This window comes from Micropterus dolomieu, linkage group LG13 (assembly GCF_021292245.1).
Source record: "Micropterus dolomieu isolate WLL.071019.BEF.003 ecotype Adirondacks linkage group LG13, ASM2129224v1, whole genome shotgun sequence".
Classification (NCBI taxonomy): domain Eukaryota; kingdom Metazoa; phylum Chordata; class Actinopteri; order Centrarchiformes; family Centrarchidae; genus Micropterus; species Micropterus dolomieu.
In genome coordinates, this window is record NC_060162.1 from 17,190,925 (window position 1) to 17,205,649 (window position 14,725).

The 14,725-nt window shown below is 41.0% G+C and overlaps 1 protein-coding gene and 1 long non-coding RNA gene across 2 annotated transcripts; one reads left to right on the forward strand and one right to left on the reverse strand.

Annotated features, from left to right (window-relative positions):
- Positions 1 to 51: 51 nt before the first annotated feature.
- Positions 52 to 1,363, reverse strand: LOC123981695. The gene is made up of 2 exons (XR_006827809.1): positions 841 to 1,363; positions 52 to 739 (listed from the first exon to the last, which is right to left on the reverse strand). It is a non-coding gene; the product is annotated as an uncharacterized LOC123981695 (long non-coding RNA).
- cdc37l1 (cell division cycle 37-like 1) lies at positions 366 to 14,611 on the forward strand. The gene is made up of 7 exons (XM_046066751.1): positions 366 to 704; positions 1,914 to 2,213; positions 4,384 to 4,477; positions 5,207 to 5,322; positions 8,933 to 9,055; positions 9,381 to 9,554; positions 11,233 to 14,611. Exons 1-7 carry the CDS (start codon positions 600 to 602, stop codon positions 11,347 to 11,349), a joined length of 1,029 nt encoding a protein of 342 aa, XP_045922707.1. The 5' UTR covers positions 366 to 599; the 3' UTR covers positions 11,350 to 14,611.
- The last annotated feature ends 114 nt before the right edge of the window (positions 14,612 to 14,725 follow it).

Here is a 14,725-nt window from a genome sequence, read left to right on the forward strand (position 1 = left end):
TAAGGTGAATGCAACATATTTACCATTTCATAATCAAACTACAATCAGGTATTTAGTTCAGATCCGACCCAGAAAGGGCTTTAATTTGAACACTTATAGGTACCTCTTAGCCTGAAAAAAAAATTGTTTACAACTGTATCCAAGAAATTATTGTGGCCATATCTACGGATAATTCCACACAAAGTTTCTCTTTATATTTTATCGTGAATTGCTCTATAATTTTCCATCTGATGTTGTCTTCACACTTGACTACAGAGCCCTGTCCATTCAGTACAGAAGAAATTACTAGAAATGAATAGAACTCAGTAGAAATGCTTGAAGCCGTGTCACGTGGTCAAGTTGTTTACCACGTGCTCTGTTTGTCACCCAGTAAAAAGACGTAGCTGGGCTGCTTAGCACTGTTGCTATTGTAGTTATATGTTGTCATTTAAAGGAGCGGAACTCCCCGACGCGGTGCATCACAGTTCCCTGTCGGCTCTGCTGACTTCTCAACCTTATTAAACATATCTGTGGCAGACAGCTGGTCAAAGACAGCAACACAGTGATTGATCCAACACGGCTAGCATAAGCAGAGCTAGCCAGCTGGTTGCTGAGCAGGGATGGAGTGGCTGGGCAACGGAGCTTCAGTTTACCCCGATGAAGACTTGAGCAGGGACCCAGCTTCAACAGACAGGGACTTCGGTGGTGGTTATCCTCACCAGCAGGTAATTAGCTCATGCTAGCTGTCCGTTGTTGACTCCTTATGACAGAGGTAAAGGAATGGTATTTAAAGCATGCTAACTAGCTAAGCCTACTTATCATTAGGTGAGTTCATGCCAAGTTCGATTACTTCTCAGTTACCTTGCACAACGTGTGGGCTGGTGACTGGTCCCATTTTCTGCCTTCACCATCGTTTTAGCCATCAGTTAGCTTGGAGGGAGTGGCTGCCATCACATTTACCAAACAACTGTTCAAAACATCAGAGTCCAGGCTGAATGCTAAAGTGCTAACCAGACGCAAACCCAGTGTTGGCCAGGACATGAAGCAGCAGTTCACTCTCCCATTCCCCAAGGTCCCTTGGTATTCTCGGACACTGACAGCTGTGTGTTTGTGTGAGGCATTTGCTGTCTGGGTAGCCATGGGTAAGGAAACAAGCATTTCTTTATTTTTAGCCCTCTCACCCCACCCTGTACCAAATACAGCCTGGTTATAGGTCAGGAAAGCTTAAAAGCCTGCGGCCACATTTAGTTTGTGATTGAGCAGGCAGTTTGTAGGTGTCAGCTGTTCACTCCTAGAGCCAATCATTCTGTGGAAAAAGATGCACTCAGACTATTTAGAAAACATGGGGAGGGGGGAAAGGATGAAGCTGATTTAATTCCTCTCTCCTCAGGAGGATGTTAATGTGTCCTCTCCTTAGGGGCAGGCAATCTGACGATTTTAGATAATTGGACATTACTTCACCAGGTGCTTCCTTGGTTGACCTATTGTAAACAATGCAATTAAGTTGTGAGTTTTTGAGAAGTGTTATTTATTGTGTTATTATGTTATGTTATATTTTGACTTCTGTTTTCAACTTCAGAATAAACAAAAAGAAAACATTTTGAAACCTGTGTAGTATCTTTAACCCAGTACTGTTTCTGAACGGTGCAAATTGAGAAATTCACAGCCTATTTCAAATTATTGTCAACAAGGTATTTCAAAATTGAGAAAAAAAGAATTTAAATAAATTCACACCAAAGTGCTTTTACCATCTGGGCCCTGTGGAAATTGGAGGTTATTGACCTCAGGTTTGGTTGGTGGAGATACCACCTTGGTAGGTTCAACAGAAAATATTACTTCTCTAGCCTAATTTGGTCAAAGCACAATAACAATGACAGTATGTTCCGTTTCTCTCATGTCCCAATCCTTTTGTCCTCCATTTACTTACACACCAGTCTCCATCATCGCATCTTTGTGATTGTGCCATGGCGTCACTGTGCCAGAGCCAGCAGCGCTGTGTGAAGGCTTCTATCGTCTCCAGCTGGAGACTGGCCGAGGCCCAGGATCAGCTGTGTTCTCTTGGCGTCCACAGCTCGGAGTCCCTGGAGCAGGAACGCGCTCGGACTCTGGCCTGCCCCACAGAACTCACACACACCGAGGAGGAGTGGCGCCGCAAGGAGAGCATGCTGGGAGGTCAGGAGCCCAGCCGCAGTCCTGTGCTCGGAGCTGTCGGAAGTTGGGACGTATTCGATAGGGTGAGCGTACAAAGTGTTTGGCTTTATACATTCTTAACTGAGCTATTGTGATACATACAGTAAAGCTGGTGCGGAAAATTTAAAGCAAACAAAATCACGACTGAAAAATTCTCTTAAGGGTCCAGTGTTGAATACTTCAGAGGTTCAATCGACAGAAATGCAATATAAGTTCCATAACTATGTTCTCAGTGGTGTTCAAAGACCTTACATTATAAACCATTATGTTTTTATTACCTTAGAATGAGCCATTTATATGTACATAACCGCTGGCACCCCCTTATATGGACGTCGTCGTTTCTACAGTAGCTGAGAACGGACAAACAGCGCTTTTCGTCACTGCGTTCTTCTTGTTCTACTGCTGGTAGAATAGGCTGTGCTGACACATCACGTTAAGCTGATGATACACGGAGCAACTTTTAGAGCAATGGTGCTGGGCAATGTTGCCGTCAATGGTAATGAGTAAAAATTACTACCGTAATCCCCTTCCCCCATCACTCCACCACCCTCCCCTCACCACCGCTATCCGTTCAAAACATAGTCGGACTTGCCACTAGCAAGATTGCCCAGCAACATTGCTCAAAAAGTTGACCCGTGTGTCATCAGCTTAAGGGTTGAGTGTTCGATCCAACCTCAGGACTTTTTGTCTTTCTCAACAAATGGATTCTTTAGCGAATTTTTCTTAGATCACGGCATGTGTTGCACTGTTTGTGTTTCGGTGTTTGATTCTCATCCATCATCCTACAGACGCGTTTGCAATTCCCCAGTCTCTCCAGGCTGACGGCTCTTTCAGAGGTGTGTCAAGCAGGCTACAGAATCTTAATGTCATTCAGAATTTTTCAAAGTAAATTCCAAATATAGCATTACAGTAGACAAGCTTGTCGTGCTTTTATTTTGTAGGCAAAACCACTAAAGAGGAGGTGATTATGTGAGTGACTGTTGCTGTCATGAGTGAGATCTATTTCGGCACCGCTATCAAAGTATTTATTTATTTATTTATTTAAATTTTCTATCAAAGCACCGTAATCTGGCAGCAGGCCAGATATTATTGCTGGTGGGCAGTTTTGGCGATGGTCCATAATCACAGAGAGAATGAATGTGTTTCCCTTGTCAATGTTTGTATAAACTTTAATGTGTAGTTTATAATGGTCTGTGGTGCAGAGACAGTGACAGTGTTTCACACTCTTGACTTACACTTTCCATGTTATCTGTCAGCGGCCAAGTCACAATAACGTATGTTTTTACTGAATAATTAAATAAATATAATTTCTAGGGCTGACCCCGAATAGTCGAAAACTACCAGTTTTCTCCCAATAAGTAAATATACGGCCTATTACAATATACAGTTCAACGTTTAATGCTGTAAATACACATGTAAAAAGAATAAAACTTTAAAGTGTGTACATAAATCCTAAATTGTAATCCTAACCCTGGGTTGTTAGTGCGCATGTGTACGCGTAGCATTTATGTGTGCAGTGGCAGAAGAGGGACACTTGCTGAAGAGACGGTGCCCCAGATTCACTGGTGTTGTGCCAAGTTGTCTGCCCCTCGGGGGACTCTCGGATAATTTATCATTGTTGATAAACCGGCTACTTAAAATAGACCCGCGAGGAACCGTGATGTGGATGCAGTTGTCGGCAGCACGGAATGCACGCTAAACTCTACACAAGACCGGTGAATGACAGGCGAGAGAGAGAGCGAGTGTAAGTTGAATGAATAGAAACTGCAGCTCTGCAGCTTCTCAAGATTAAAGCGGAGCTACCCTCTCCGGCTCGCAATCACCGCGCACAAAAACACACATGATTTGACGATCAGTCGACTACAGGCGAGACTTTTACGGTTCTGATTCGACTATGTAAATCCTTAGTCAGGGACAGCCTTAATAATTTCTTAATAAATATACCTAAAGAAACGTAATTTCTTGATTGGCTACTCTCTATTATCTCAAAAGAGACACCTTTTGTGCTGTGTCAGCCACTGTAGCTGTCCTACGCTCTTTGAAATGGTAGGGGGCAGTGGTAGACTGGAAGGTTGGTTGCAATTCACAACCCTCACCACTAGATGCCACTAAATCTTACACACTGAACCTTTAAACTTATTTGACAATGTGTACCTACTTTCTACTGACCGTGTAGTAACGTCATCAACAGTTAATGTCTTCTTTCTTCTTCAGAGTATCATCAATGTCCAAAGTCAACCTGTAGAAATGGACCAGGACAAGTGCAACACGTTTCTCCAGAAGTATGAACAAGAGCTCAGGCATTTTGGTGAGATGCCAAATCTGACGTTTCTAATAAGAATTGTCTTATCCTCAGATTAAAGGTAAAAAAAAAAAAGCCTGTCTTGTTTTTATTTAAATTAAATGTTATCTATTGAACTTGTGGCTCCTGCAACTGTAGGCAGGATTTCTCCTCCAGTTTCACTAGAAGAGATCATATAATTCAGTTTTCATGTGAACACTCGGGTGATTAATATTTATGAAGGAATTTCATCTCAACACATTACACCCGACTGTGTTAGAAAAAGCTATCTACTGTTTTTCAGCAACTCCCTGCTCATGTCAGTTACAGAATAGTTTCAGTTACAGTTGGTGTTTTATCCAAATTCAGTACTTCGTATTTAAGTCTTTATAAAAGTGCCTCTAAAATGCAGTAAAGGCAGTTTGCACTGCATTTGAGTTGTGTAGATGAGTCAGTCTTTACGTTCAAATTTTACCATGCCACAAATAAATAACTTTTACAAAAACTAAAAATTCATTAGGATGAATTGCCTCCTCAAAACAGTGTTATGTCTTCAAGGTCATTTTCATATTATAAAATGTTGTTAAAAGTGTTTCTGCTGGAAGGAAGGAAATCAGTCTATAAATGTACAAGATACTTTGGATCTGCATCTGCATTTTTTTCTTTGACAGTAATTTTACATGATAAATCACCCATATGGTCCTTTTTCTAATGTCTTCAGACAACAAACTGATATGCTTTTTCTCTGTTTGTCAGGTATGTTGCGGAGATGGGACGACAGTCAGCGATTCCTTGCACACATGCCTCAGCTCATCTGTGAGGAAACAGCCAACTACTTAATTCTTTGGTGCATTACCCTACAGCGAGAAGGGGTAATGTACTTGGTGTTATTTTTTTTTTATTATCAACAATACCTCAACAAAAAAACACAAGGAATTCATCCTGCTAACCAGTCACAGCCTGATACAGTTGATGCCTCTGTGGCAGGGAAGTCTATTTCTGTCTATGCACATAAGGGCCACGTAGTTGAAGTGGGTGGCATATTCCTTAATTTTGATGAACGCAGCCAGTGTAGTTCATTTCTCTTGTCGAACAAGAAAAGCAGCGTAAACATGGAATTGTGTGCCTGAGCATGTACACATCTGCAAACACTGAAAATGCTGCTGCGAGGTAGTTCTGGCATAAACCCTACTGCTGAGAAAAAGGCCTATTGCAATTGATATTGTCAGAGGTTTTGACTTGGCATTGTAGGAAAGGCACAGATGTTCATTAAAGTGTCTTAGTCAGCCGGCACACGCAATAGCAGGACCCTGAAACTAACCGAAGCAGCTAAATACAGCTCAGCCTGTCAATTATTTTATTAGTGAAACCTGTGCTTTTTTTACTATCACATGTCAAAATGTCATCAGTGAGCAAGGCCTATGCGTCGGTAAGCTTTCATGTGTTTCTGGACAACATGTTCTACATGTATGGCACAGAGGCTAAATCTCACTGTGGCTGCACTGAATGTATTTGCAAGGTGAATAATGTCACAGCCTGGCTCTTGGACTGTAACAAAAATGGGAGAGACACGGGTAAACTAAATAACAAAGTGATTTATTAATAAGAAAATAAGCAAAACCAATGAGTGGGAAGAATCTGTAAGGTCAGTAGTGTAGGGTGGATGAATGAAAATGTGCTGCATGGATGTTGTGCTGTAAAAACAAAGACAAGAAACCAAACAAACAAAGGAAGCCGTGAGATGAGGAGGTCATAACCCAAGGCTGCATCCGAAAAGTCAAAATTCTCCTTTCCTTAACCACCTTTCCTTGACCTCGATGGAAAGGTCAAGGAAAGATGTGAAGGAGAATCCGTAAGGACTTAGGAAAAGAAGATGGCGGATCTAAGAGAATCCGACTGCTCTTTTCTAAGCGACGTAATTATGCAACGGCAGATTTTACTGACGTGATGAAACTACAATGTTCTGAAGATGGACTACAAAAAGCGCATCTTTGACACTGCGCCCCATGTTGTTGTAATGCAGGCCATCTAAATGTGGACGACACGGTGGAATATATTACTTAATAACCAAGATGGCAAAAAGGCAGATAAGGTAGCCTACCAGTAACTAAACAATGGACAGGGTTGTCACATTGAGAATGCTTGCTCACACTCACCCTCCATACACCCGGCGTATTTATCAACATGAATCCCAATTGTATGTAAATACAGTGTTTCCCACAGAATGACAGCGTAACTGTGCCGAGAGAGGGAGAGAGAGCGACGGGGCGAGAGGAGATGCTGGGAGAATATATGCGCTGTGCGGAGTTCTGTCATCAAATACGATTTTACCCATTTTAAATAGTAACAAAATCAATCGAAAATCAGCGTTGATAATGTGGCAGACCGCCACAAATAAATCAGTGTGTGGGGAAACGCCTACTGTAGAGGTTATCCAGTTTGATCTTTGCCTTTATTAAGGCGAGGGTGTCAGCATCTGTGACTGAAGTAAAATTTATTTGCTGAAGGCTGCAGTACATAACGTTTGGCTACATGCTGCAACATTATCCTCACTTTGACCACGTTACAAGACTAGTAACAGCTCGCATGGGTCTCAGTTATTGTTGACAGTTTAAGATATATGCCATAACTTGCTAATATGCATATAAGAGAGAAAAGGCTTAATAGCCAATGGTAACTTACATGGTGATCAACCTCCTTTATCCCTCATGGTTGGTTTATTATTTTTTTGTATTGTAGAAAACACGTAATGGCTTATTTCAATAACCCGAAACATAAAACGGTGTTGAAACAGTATTAGATTACAAAAAAGCCAAAAGAAAACAAACCAAAAGAAAGAAGGTAATTGTGAGTCTTATTAAAGTATCATAATGTGCGTCTGTGTTGCAAGGATCTTGATAAATGTGGTTCATGGGTTTTATTGTTTGAGTTTGAGAACGTGCCCCACTTTAAATGTTGCCGCCACAAGGAATTGTGGGATGGCATTCTGTCCTTTCCTTTCTTAAAGGATGGTCAGGTGTACCCTATGCTAAAGGAGATATGAAAGGAAGCATTGAGGCACCTTTACTTAGCTTTTAGAGAATTTGAACTGCTCTTATCATGGCTGCCACTGAAATAGTTCCGGTTCACTTCACTCAGTTAGGAACTTCCTAAGCAAAAAAGATTTTTCGAACGCAGCCCAAGACTGACTCTGGCTCATATGCATGGGGCACACCGGGCCCAGGTGTGTCCCATGCCGCTGATTACCCTGCCATTCAGGTCTGCAGCCCTGGAGACAGAAAGCACACCAACAGCAGTATGAACCCTGCAGGGGGGGCCGTCACAATAAATTCATTGTAGCTTAGACTCTTATCAGAGGATTTGTTGGTGATAAAAAAAGTTTAGGGGGTGAGGCAGTGTGCTTACACACGCAGTGACTTTAAGAATTCCCTTAGGTATTCAGGTGTTGGATATGTTTAGTGGGTCCCCTTTGTCTTGGCGCCAACTTAAAATATGAAGGTGTCAGATGTTTAGTGAGATGTTCAAATCAAGGGCACTTTGTTGAAGATACTAGAAGACGTTTAGTCCCTCATCCAAGAGACTTCTTCAGTTCTCAGATGACTATTAGGGAAACTATTTGAACACGCTAAGACAGATACTGGTCCATCCCAAAGACCGCACACCCAAACACAAGAAAAGCAATCTAGTGTATGCGGTCCAATGCAGTGAGGAATGCACAGACCTGTACATTAGGGGAAACTAAACAACCACTACACAAACGCATGGCTCAACACAGAAGCTTAAACTTCTCAGGTCAAGACTCAGCAGTTTATTTACATCTGAAGGATAAAGGACACTCGTTTGAAGATCACCAGGTGCACATTTTAGACAGAGAAGATGGATGGTTTGAAAGAGGTGTCAAGCAACCCATTTACACCCGGGTTGAAAAGCCCTCGCTGAACAGATGAGGGGGTCTACGCCACCACTTATCCCCCACTTACAATGCTGTCCTTTCATCAATTACCAGGGAACTTAACAAACATAACCTCTTGGCCTCAGTTGAAGATGCCAACGCTGGTCTTCAGACTTGGCCACAGGTAGTTTCTAACGACCATAACGACTGTCGTTACAACAGCAAGGAGCACTAACAAACCAGCAGTATCGATGATCTTGGCAAACGACCCCATAGAGGTTAAATAGCTGAGTTTCCCTACTGGTCATTTCAGAACTGAAGAAGTCTCTTGGATGAGGGACGAAACGTCTTCTAGTATCTTCACCCAAGTCCAGTTGCCCTTGATTTGAACCTTTGTTGGATAACCTTGATGACTGAGAACCTTCAGACATTTAGTGAGATGCTTTCTGAACCTTGCCACAAATAATGTGTGTGCTGATCCTCCACTGAGTTTACACTCTTAAGTAGCTTTAAAGACATTATAAACATACATACTGCATAGATGTTAAGTATTAAAATTCAGTAATTAGAATTCAGTTTGTGTCCTGCAGAAAGAAGCGCTGATGGAGCAGGTGGCGCACCAAGCTGTAGTCATGCAGTTCATTCTAGAGATGGCCTCAAACTCTCAGCAGGATCCTCGAGGCTGCTTCAGACAGTTCTTCCACAAAGCCAAAGTAAGACGCACAAGTCTGATTAATACTGTATGTGAACATACTGCACCTACCTGTGTACCTATCTGTACAGTACAGAGTCACCAGCTCTGCCCTGTAGTGCATGTTAATGCAGTGTAACAACAGGAGATTATTTTAGAAATTTGGCTTTACACTTGGATTTTCCAGTTTTTGTTATGGGTTGTGCAAGACTCTGTCTGATTGAAATCGTCTTCACATTAATTTGAATCCTCATATTAATGTGTTTGAATCCTCAAATTAATGTGGTTTCCTTTTTAGCCATCTTGCACCTTGTTTTCATAATATTGTTGCCTTTGTTGCTGTATAGGACGGACAAGACGTCTACTTGGAAGTCTTCCATACAGAGCTTGAGGCCTTCAAACACAGAGTGAAAGAGTACGCAGTCAAGTGTAGAGGTGACACAGTCAACAATGGTGAACAACAGAATGCTGGCACAAACTGCAGATTTGACCCCAAAGAAGCCCTGGACTGTTTACCTCCTGTAAGTGCTCCTTCTCTCCTTTTCCCAGTGAGCCTTATAGTTATAGGCTTTTGCAGTTACCACACACAGCTGTAAGATGGCACCATTGAGCTGTTGTATATTAGTCCTCTGATATAAAGAACTTGCAAAGGTCACCTTTAGTTGGATTTTAAAACTCCAGCACTGGTGTTTCATTGTCTCAAAATAACTATTTTCACATTTGCTTGCTTATGCTCAGTTTCAAGTCACATGTTTCAACTGTTGTTCATAAACGGCAACGGCAGGGAGGGATTCATTGGAATTAAAGATAACACAGCGCAAGGTGGCACTTGTGGTTTTTTTTTTACCTACATACCAGGACCTGGAGTTGATCGTGTTGCTGATGTCATCAGTGAGACCAGCTTTTTTGGTTAGGATGAGGAGGGTAACCTAGCAGGAGTGCAAATGAGAAAAGGCAGTACTTTTAATTAGTCATGTTTTATGTGTTCCACTGTTGTGCAATCTTGAAACTGTTAAGCAACACATTGGATAATGTCTCTTTTTGTCTGTCTAAATATACTATAGAAAAGTTGCCCATTGAAATTAAACTGTTGTCCTGTATGTGTCATTATTTAGATACATAGTGAAACTGTTACAACAGGTAGAAGAATAGGCTATATTAGGCAGTTTGATTCATGTCTTTGATGTGCTGTATTCTTCACTACTGACTGTCTGAAGTCATGAATGAATACATATTGGTATATAACCCAGTGGTTCTCAAACTAGGGTTTGGCCACTGCAAGGGGGGTATGGATGTTGAGCAGCCATAGAGTTGTCACGTGGTGGCATAAACAAAAAAACAGGCTCAGAGGCAAGCAAGGTTATTTTGCCAGCCTGATTCCCCTTGTTGTTAAGGATTGATAAAAATGAAATCCACTTTTGCTGGAGATGGACTTCTTCACCTTCTAAGGGGTGTGGGACCGCTGATAGAACCAAAGGTAAATTTCAGATGACTGGATTGTGTCTGAAATTTTAAGACAGTTTAATTTTGGGGAGCATGTAAGCATTTAAAAAAAAAAAAAAGTTTATATGTATGCATGTTTGCAGATACTTTTCCAAGTCCAAACAATACATAATATCCTCACCTTCCCCCTAATCATTGTGTCAGCAGCTCGGGTATCACAGAAAATTTAAATAACTCCCCTGTAGCTCAGAGATGTCAGTCTCATACATATTGAAGGCCTATATTATATATGACAAAGTAAACTGAGAACAGACTTGAAAGAGATGTTTGGCTGAAGCCAGTGTTCCAATATGCAAATGAAGCAGAGTGTGAAAGCTGCCAAATGGTAAACAATGAGCTTTTGTAAAGTGAGAGAGAATGAGGCCTCCTCCTCCCCCCTGCTGGCCCCACAGCTTGACTAGCCTGCCAAACATCTAACCAGAGAGAAGGGAAAAAAACCCTCCTCCTCTTCTCCCAGAGGAAAATGATGGCTGCCCAGGAATGCAGTCAAGCCTGTTGAAACTGAAACTTTGCTCTCCTGGTCCTGCTTTTGATTTACATAACTATTACAATCATCTATTTAGGCAGCAGTAGATTAATCCCCCACAGAGTCTCTCTCCAGCTCCATTCAAACCTATTTTTGAGTTTGATATCTGCATGACAATCCTCACCTGTGAATGTTTTTTGGGCCCTCCTGTCTTTCTCTCCCTCCACTAGGTGTCAGAGTATCCTATGAAGCGCTATATAGAGGCCGGACTTTGGACAAGCACTGGGAGGTGGACAAAGGATGACGTCACAGAAACAGACGATATGCGGATGATGGAAACTTCCTAGGGATTGTTGGATCGGCCCCCTGCTTTTCGTCCATCTCCATCGTCGCCCCATTTAGGAACAACCTGAGTTTTAACCCCTCTTCACATAGCAGACCAGGCTGAAAGAACACCAGCGCAGAGCAGGAGACATGAGCAGTCTTTTAAGCTGCCATTTTCATCGGAGAACCTGCAGGAAATAATGGTTCGCGGACAACAAACTTTTCTCACTGTTGTCGGTATTGTGTCACTGTGGTTGGCGTTTGGCGAGTTGGTTCCTGCAGTTTCTCTTGCCAGAGCTACATTCATGTGTTGTGCCACAACCCTGGTTCTACAGATGGGAGTTATTTATATCATGCAAGCTGGTCCTTCTGAAAAAGGGAAACACCTGTAAAGCAACACAAACTGACAAATTGAAAATAAAAATCCAGACAACACAAAGAATACTAAACCAATAAAGTCAGTTAGGTACCAAATCCAATGAGTGAAGTTGGAATCATGAGGAGAAAAGCAAGCAATCATATGATTAGTTACTTCTGAGCATGTTTGTTTATCTGAAAGTGCAGCTGGGGTTTTATGTGTGGAATAAGAAATCTTTTTATCTGAGTTTCAGATTCTGTTGTCAATCTCTTGTCAGTTGTCATACCTTTTTTTTAAATTTATTTATTTTATTATATATTTGGTAAAGACACGTGGCCTCACATATATTATCATTTTTTTCCCCCCGTGGTTCACAAAAAGCTAACCTGCTAGCTGTATGCCAGTGAACAAAGAGCAGTTTGTCTGTGTTTAATGAATCTGTAGTAAATATAGAGAGCGTGTGTGCTGCGATTGTGGTTACTTTTGTTTGGTTTGTGTCTTCTCCAGCAGTTAACTTGTCAGGCAAATAACAATGTAGGAGTAAAAAGGGTGGGATTAAAAGGGCTCCGGTCAGATTCACCGTGCAGGTGTTGAGACCGTGCAAGAGTTGCAGCTAATCCCACAGGTCTGTCATCAGGAGAGGCTAAACAATGCAGTATATTGGTCGGTTAGCTGACTCACAGTTGTCTGAAATAATCAGACAAAACTGATGTTTTAAGATGGTAGTGTTAATGTTTTACATTTACTTGGCTTTTGTTATGCATTACTGTGGGATCACCTGATTGTTGTCGAAGTATAACAAGAGTTCTAAAGTTAATACAAATGATTAGGGTGATTTGAGAGTGCTGCTATTACAGATGCAGAATAGGATCTAACATCTTTTTGCTTTGAACACTTTGGGAGATGATGTTCATGCATATCTTGGAAGGCAGTATAAGAGTGCTTTTAATGTTTTTGGTTTTCTAAAAAAGTATTCCTAGTGTTGTCTGGAGAAGGTTAAGTGTGCAAGTAATCAGACTGCCTCCTTTACATCTCCCATTATCATGCTTTGACACATTTGATTTAGTGTGCAGACCGTAATGCCCACATTCCGGTAATACAAAAGTCGTAATACAAAAGTCGTAATACAAAAACACTGGAAAATCAGTTGAATTTCCACACAGTCCCCACACAACGAGATAACAGTAGAAGATGACAGTAATTATGGTGTGCACTTGGCTGTGTTAATTTAAGTGGCTTGACATAAGGCAAAGATGAATAATGAGCTGAAGACAGTAGCGCATGTTTTTATGTATGTGAGACAATATTATAACTCTGCATTTATAACACGATGCAAACATGCATTTTAGAGGGGCAACGTATCCAGGTGTTTGAGTGCAAGAGGCATGATGATGTAAGGTGCAAAGAGGGCACTTTGTCAGTTTCGTTATTATTCATCAGCTGAAGTGTGCTCGTTTGGAATGTATTTTACAACGAATTCACATAATCAAAGCCTCATATTTTAACTGGCACAAAGGTGATGGAGTAATATTCACTTTCAGTATATAAAGGTTAACTAGGCCTGCGTGGGCTTTGTGTATTTATTTGTTCTGGTTCAGTGATGGGCCAGAGCAAAACTAGCTTACATTTTCTTTACCAGCTTGCCATCTGTACCCAGCATCAGAAGCCGAGTCACAACCACCAGTTTCCTTATACAAGTGCCCTGTGCAGACTGTTGTCAGTGGTGTGCTGTATAAAGTTCGCGATTCTGGGATCTACACCAGAGTTGGAGCTAAAAGGTGGGGGGGGGGGCTGAACTCTTAACAGAGTTTTACTCTATATTTGTTTGCAGAAAGGAATTCTGCATCTGAATGTGTCCTGCACTTTATATTTCTCTTTCTAAAAAAAAAAAACAAAAAACAAAAGAGGTTGAGGTGGAGTGTTTGAAGCACTTGACTTTATTATTCTTCCCCATGCCGTGTTTGTGTTATCCAGAATTTAATCAGAAATTCTTAATATTTTTATTTTACAAGCAGGATTTAAATGAGCTTGTGTTTTTGATTTTGTTAGATATTTTGTTTTGTTTTTCCTTTTATATTATGTTTGCTCACCTTTTTTTGGTCACACTATTCAAGGGATCTTTTGTCAGATTTCTTAGACTTCCTATGTCCCCTTGATGATAATATTCTTTATTTAACAAGACCGCCAAAATCGGTGTGAAAATCTGTTCAGTGACATGATGAGGAAAGCTTTTACTGCAGGCAGTGGAATTAAAGGTACCTTACGATGCATTAAAGTACAATACATGTGTTTATGACTAAAGCTACTGTGTGATGCATTGTTGATTCTGCAGTGCACCTGTCCTTCATTATTTCAGTTCAGATATTAGAAGTATCATAAATACTGTAAACATAAAACGGATGTAAGCAGTGAAGCTAAAGCAGTGTGCTATAGTGGTCTTAAATGTATTTTTTCTTTTATTTTTTGTCCACGGTGACTAATCAACTATGCAAACCGATTGTATGGCTTAAGCTGTTGTACCAAATCTGTGTCCATAGTGTCTCAACTACCTAAATTAGCTACATGTTATCACAAAATGTGTAAGTGTAAACATGGAGACACTTGGTATTTAAGAATTTCTGTCACTGACCTATGAGCTTTAGGAAAACTCAAGAGTTACACTTCTCATTCACAGTAGGCTACTGTAAGATTTGACCTTCTCTTGCCGCTGCTATTCAAATATAAAGCCAGTGCTAAATGTTTGTGTCTTGTTGTCAACTGCTACAGTTCTTAGACCTACAGTAATTATACAGTGACATTTAAAATCGAGGAGTCTGAAATGGCGTAAAAGTTAACTCCACCTATATAACATATTGTCTGCGTACAGGTCTTGAGGAGTGGTACTGTGCATTTGACAAAAGTTGAATAAAGCCTTTTGTGGCACCAGAGAGAGCTTTTAAAGTCTGATAATTTTACAAAAGTTGTTTTTAAATATGAATAAATCTGAGGGTTAGAAAGAAATTAGCTTACCAGACCTCTGTAGCAAGCGCCTCATCTCTGCT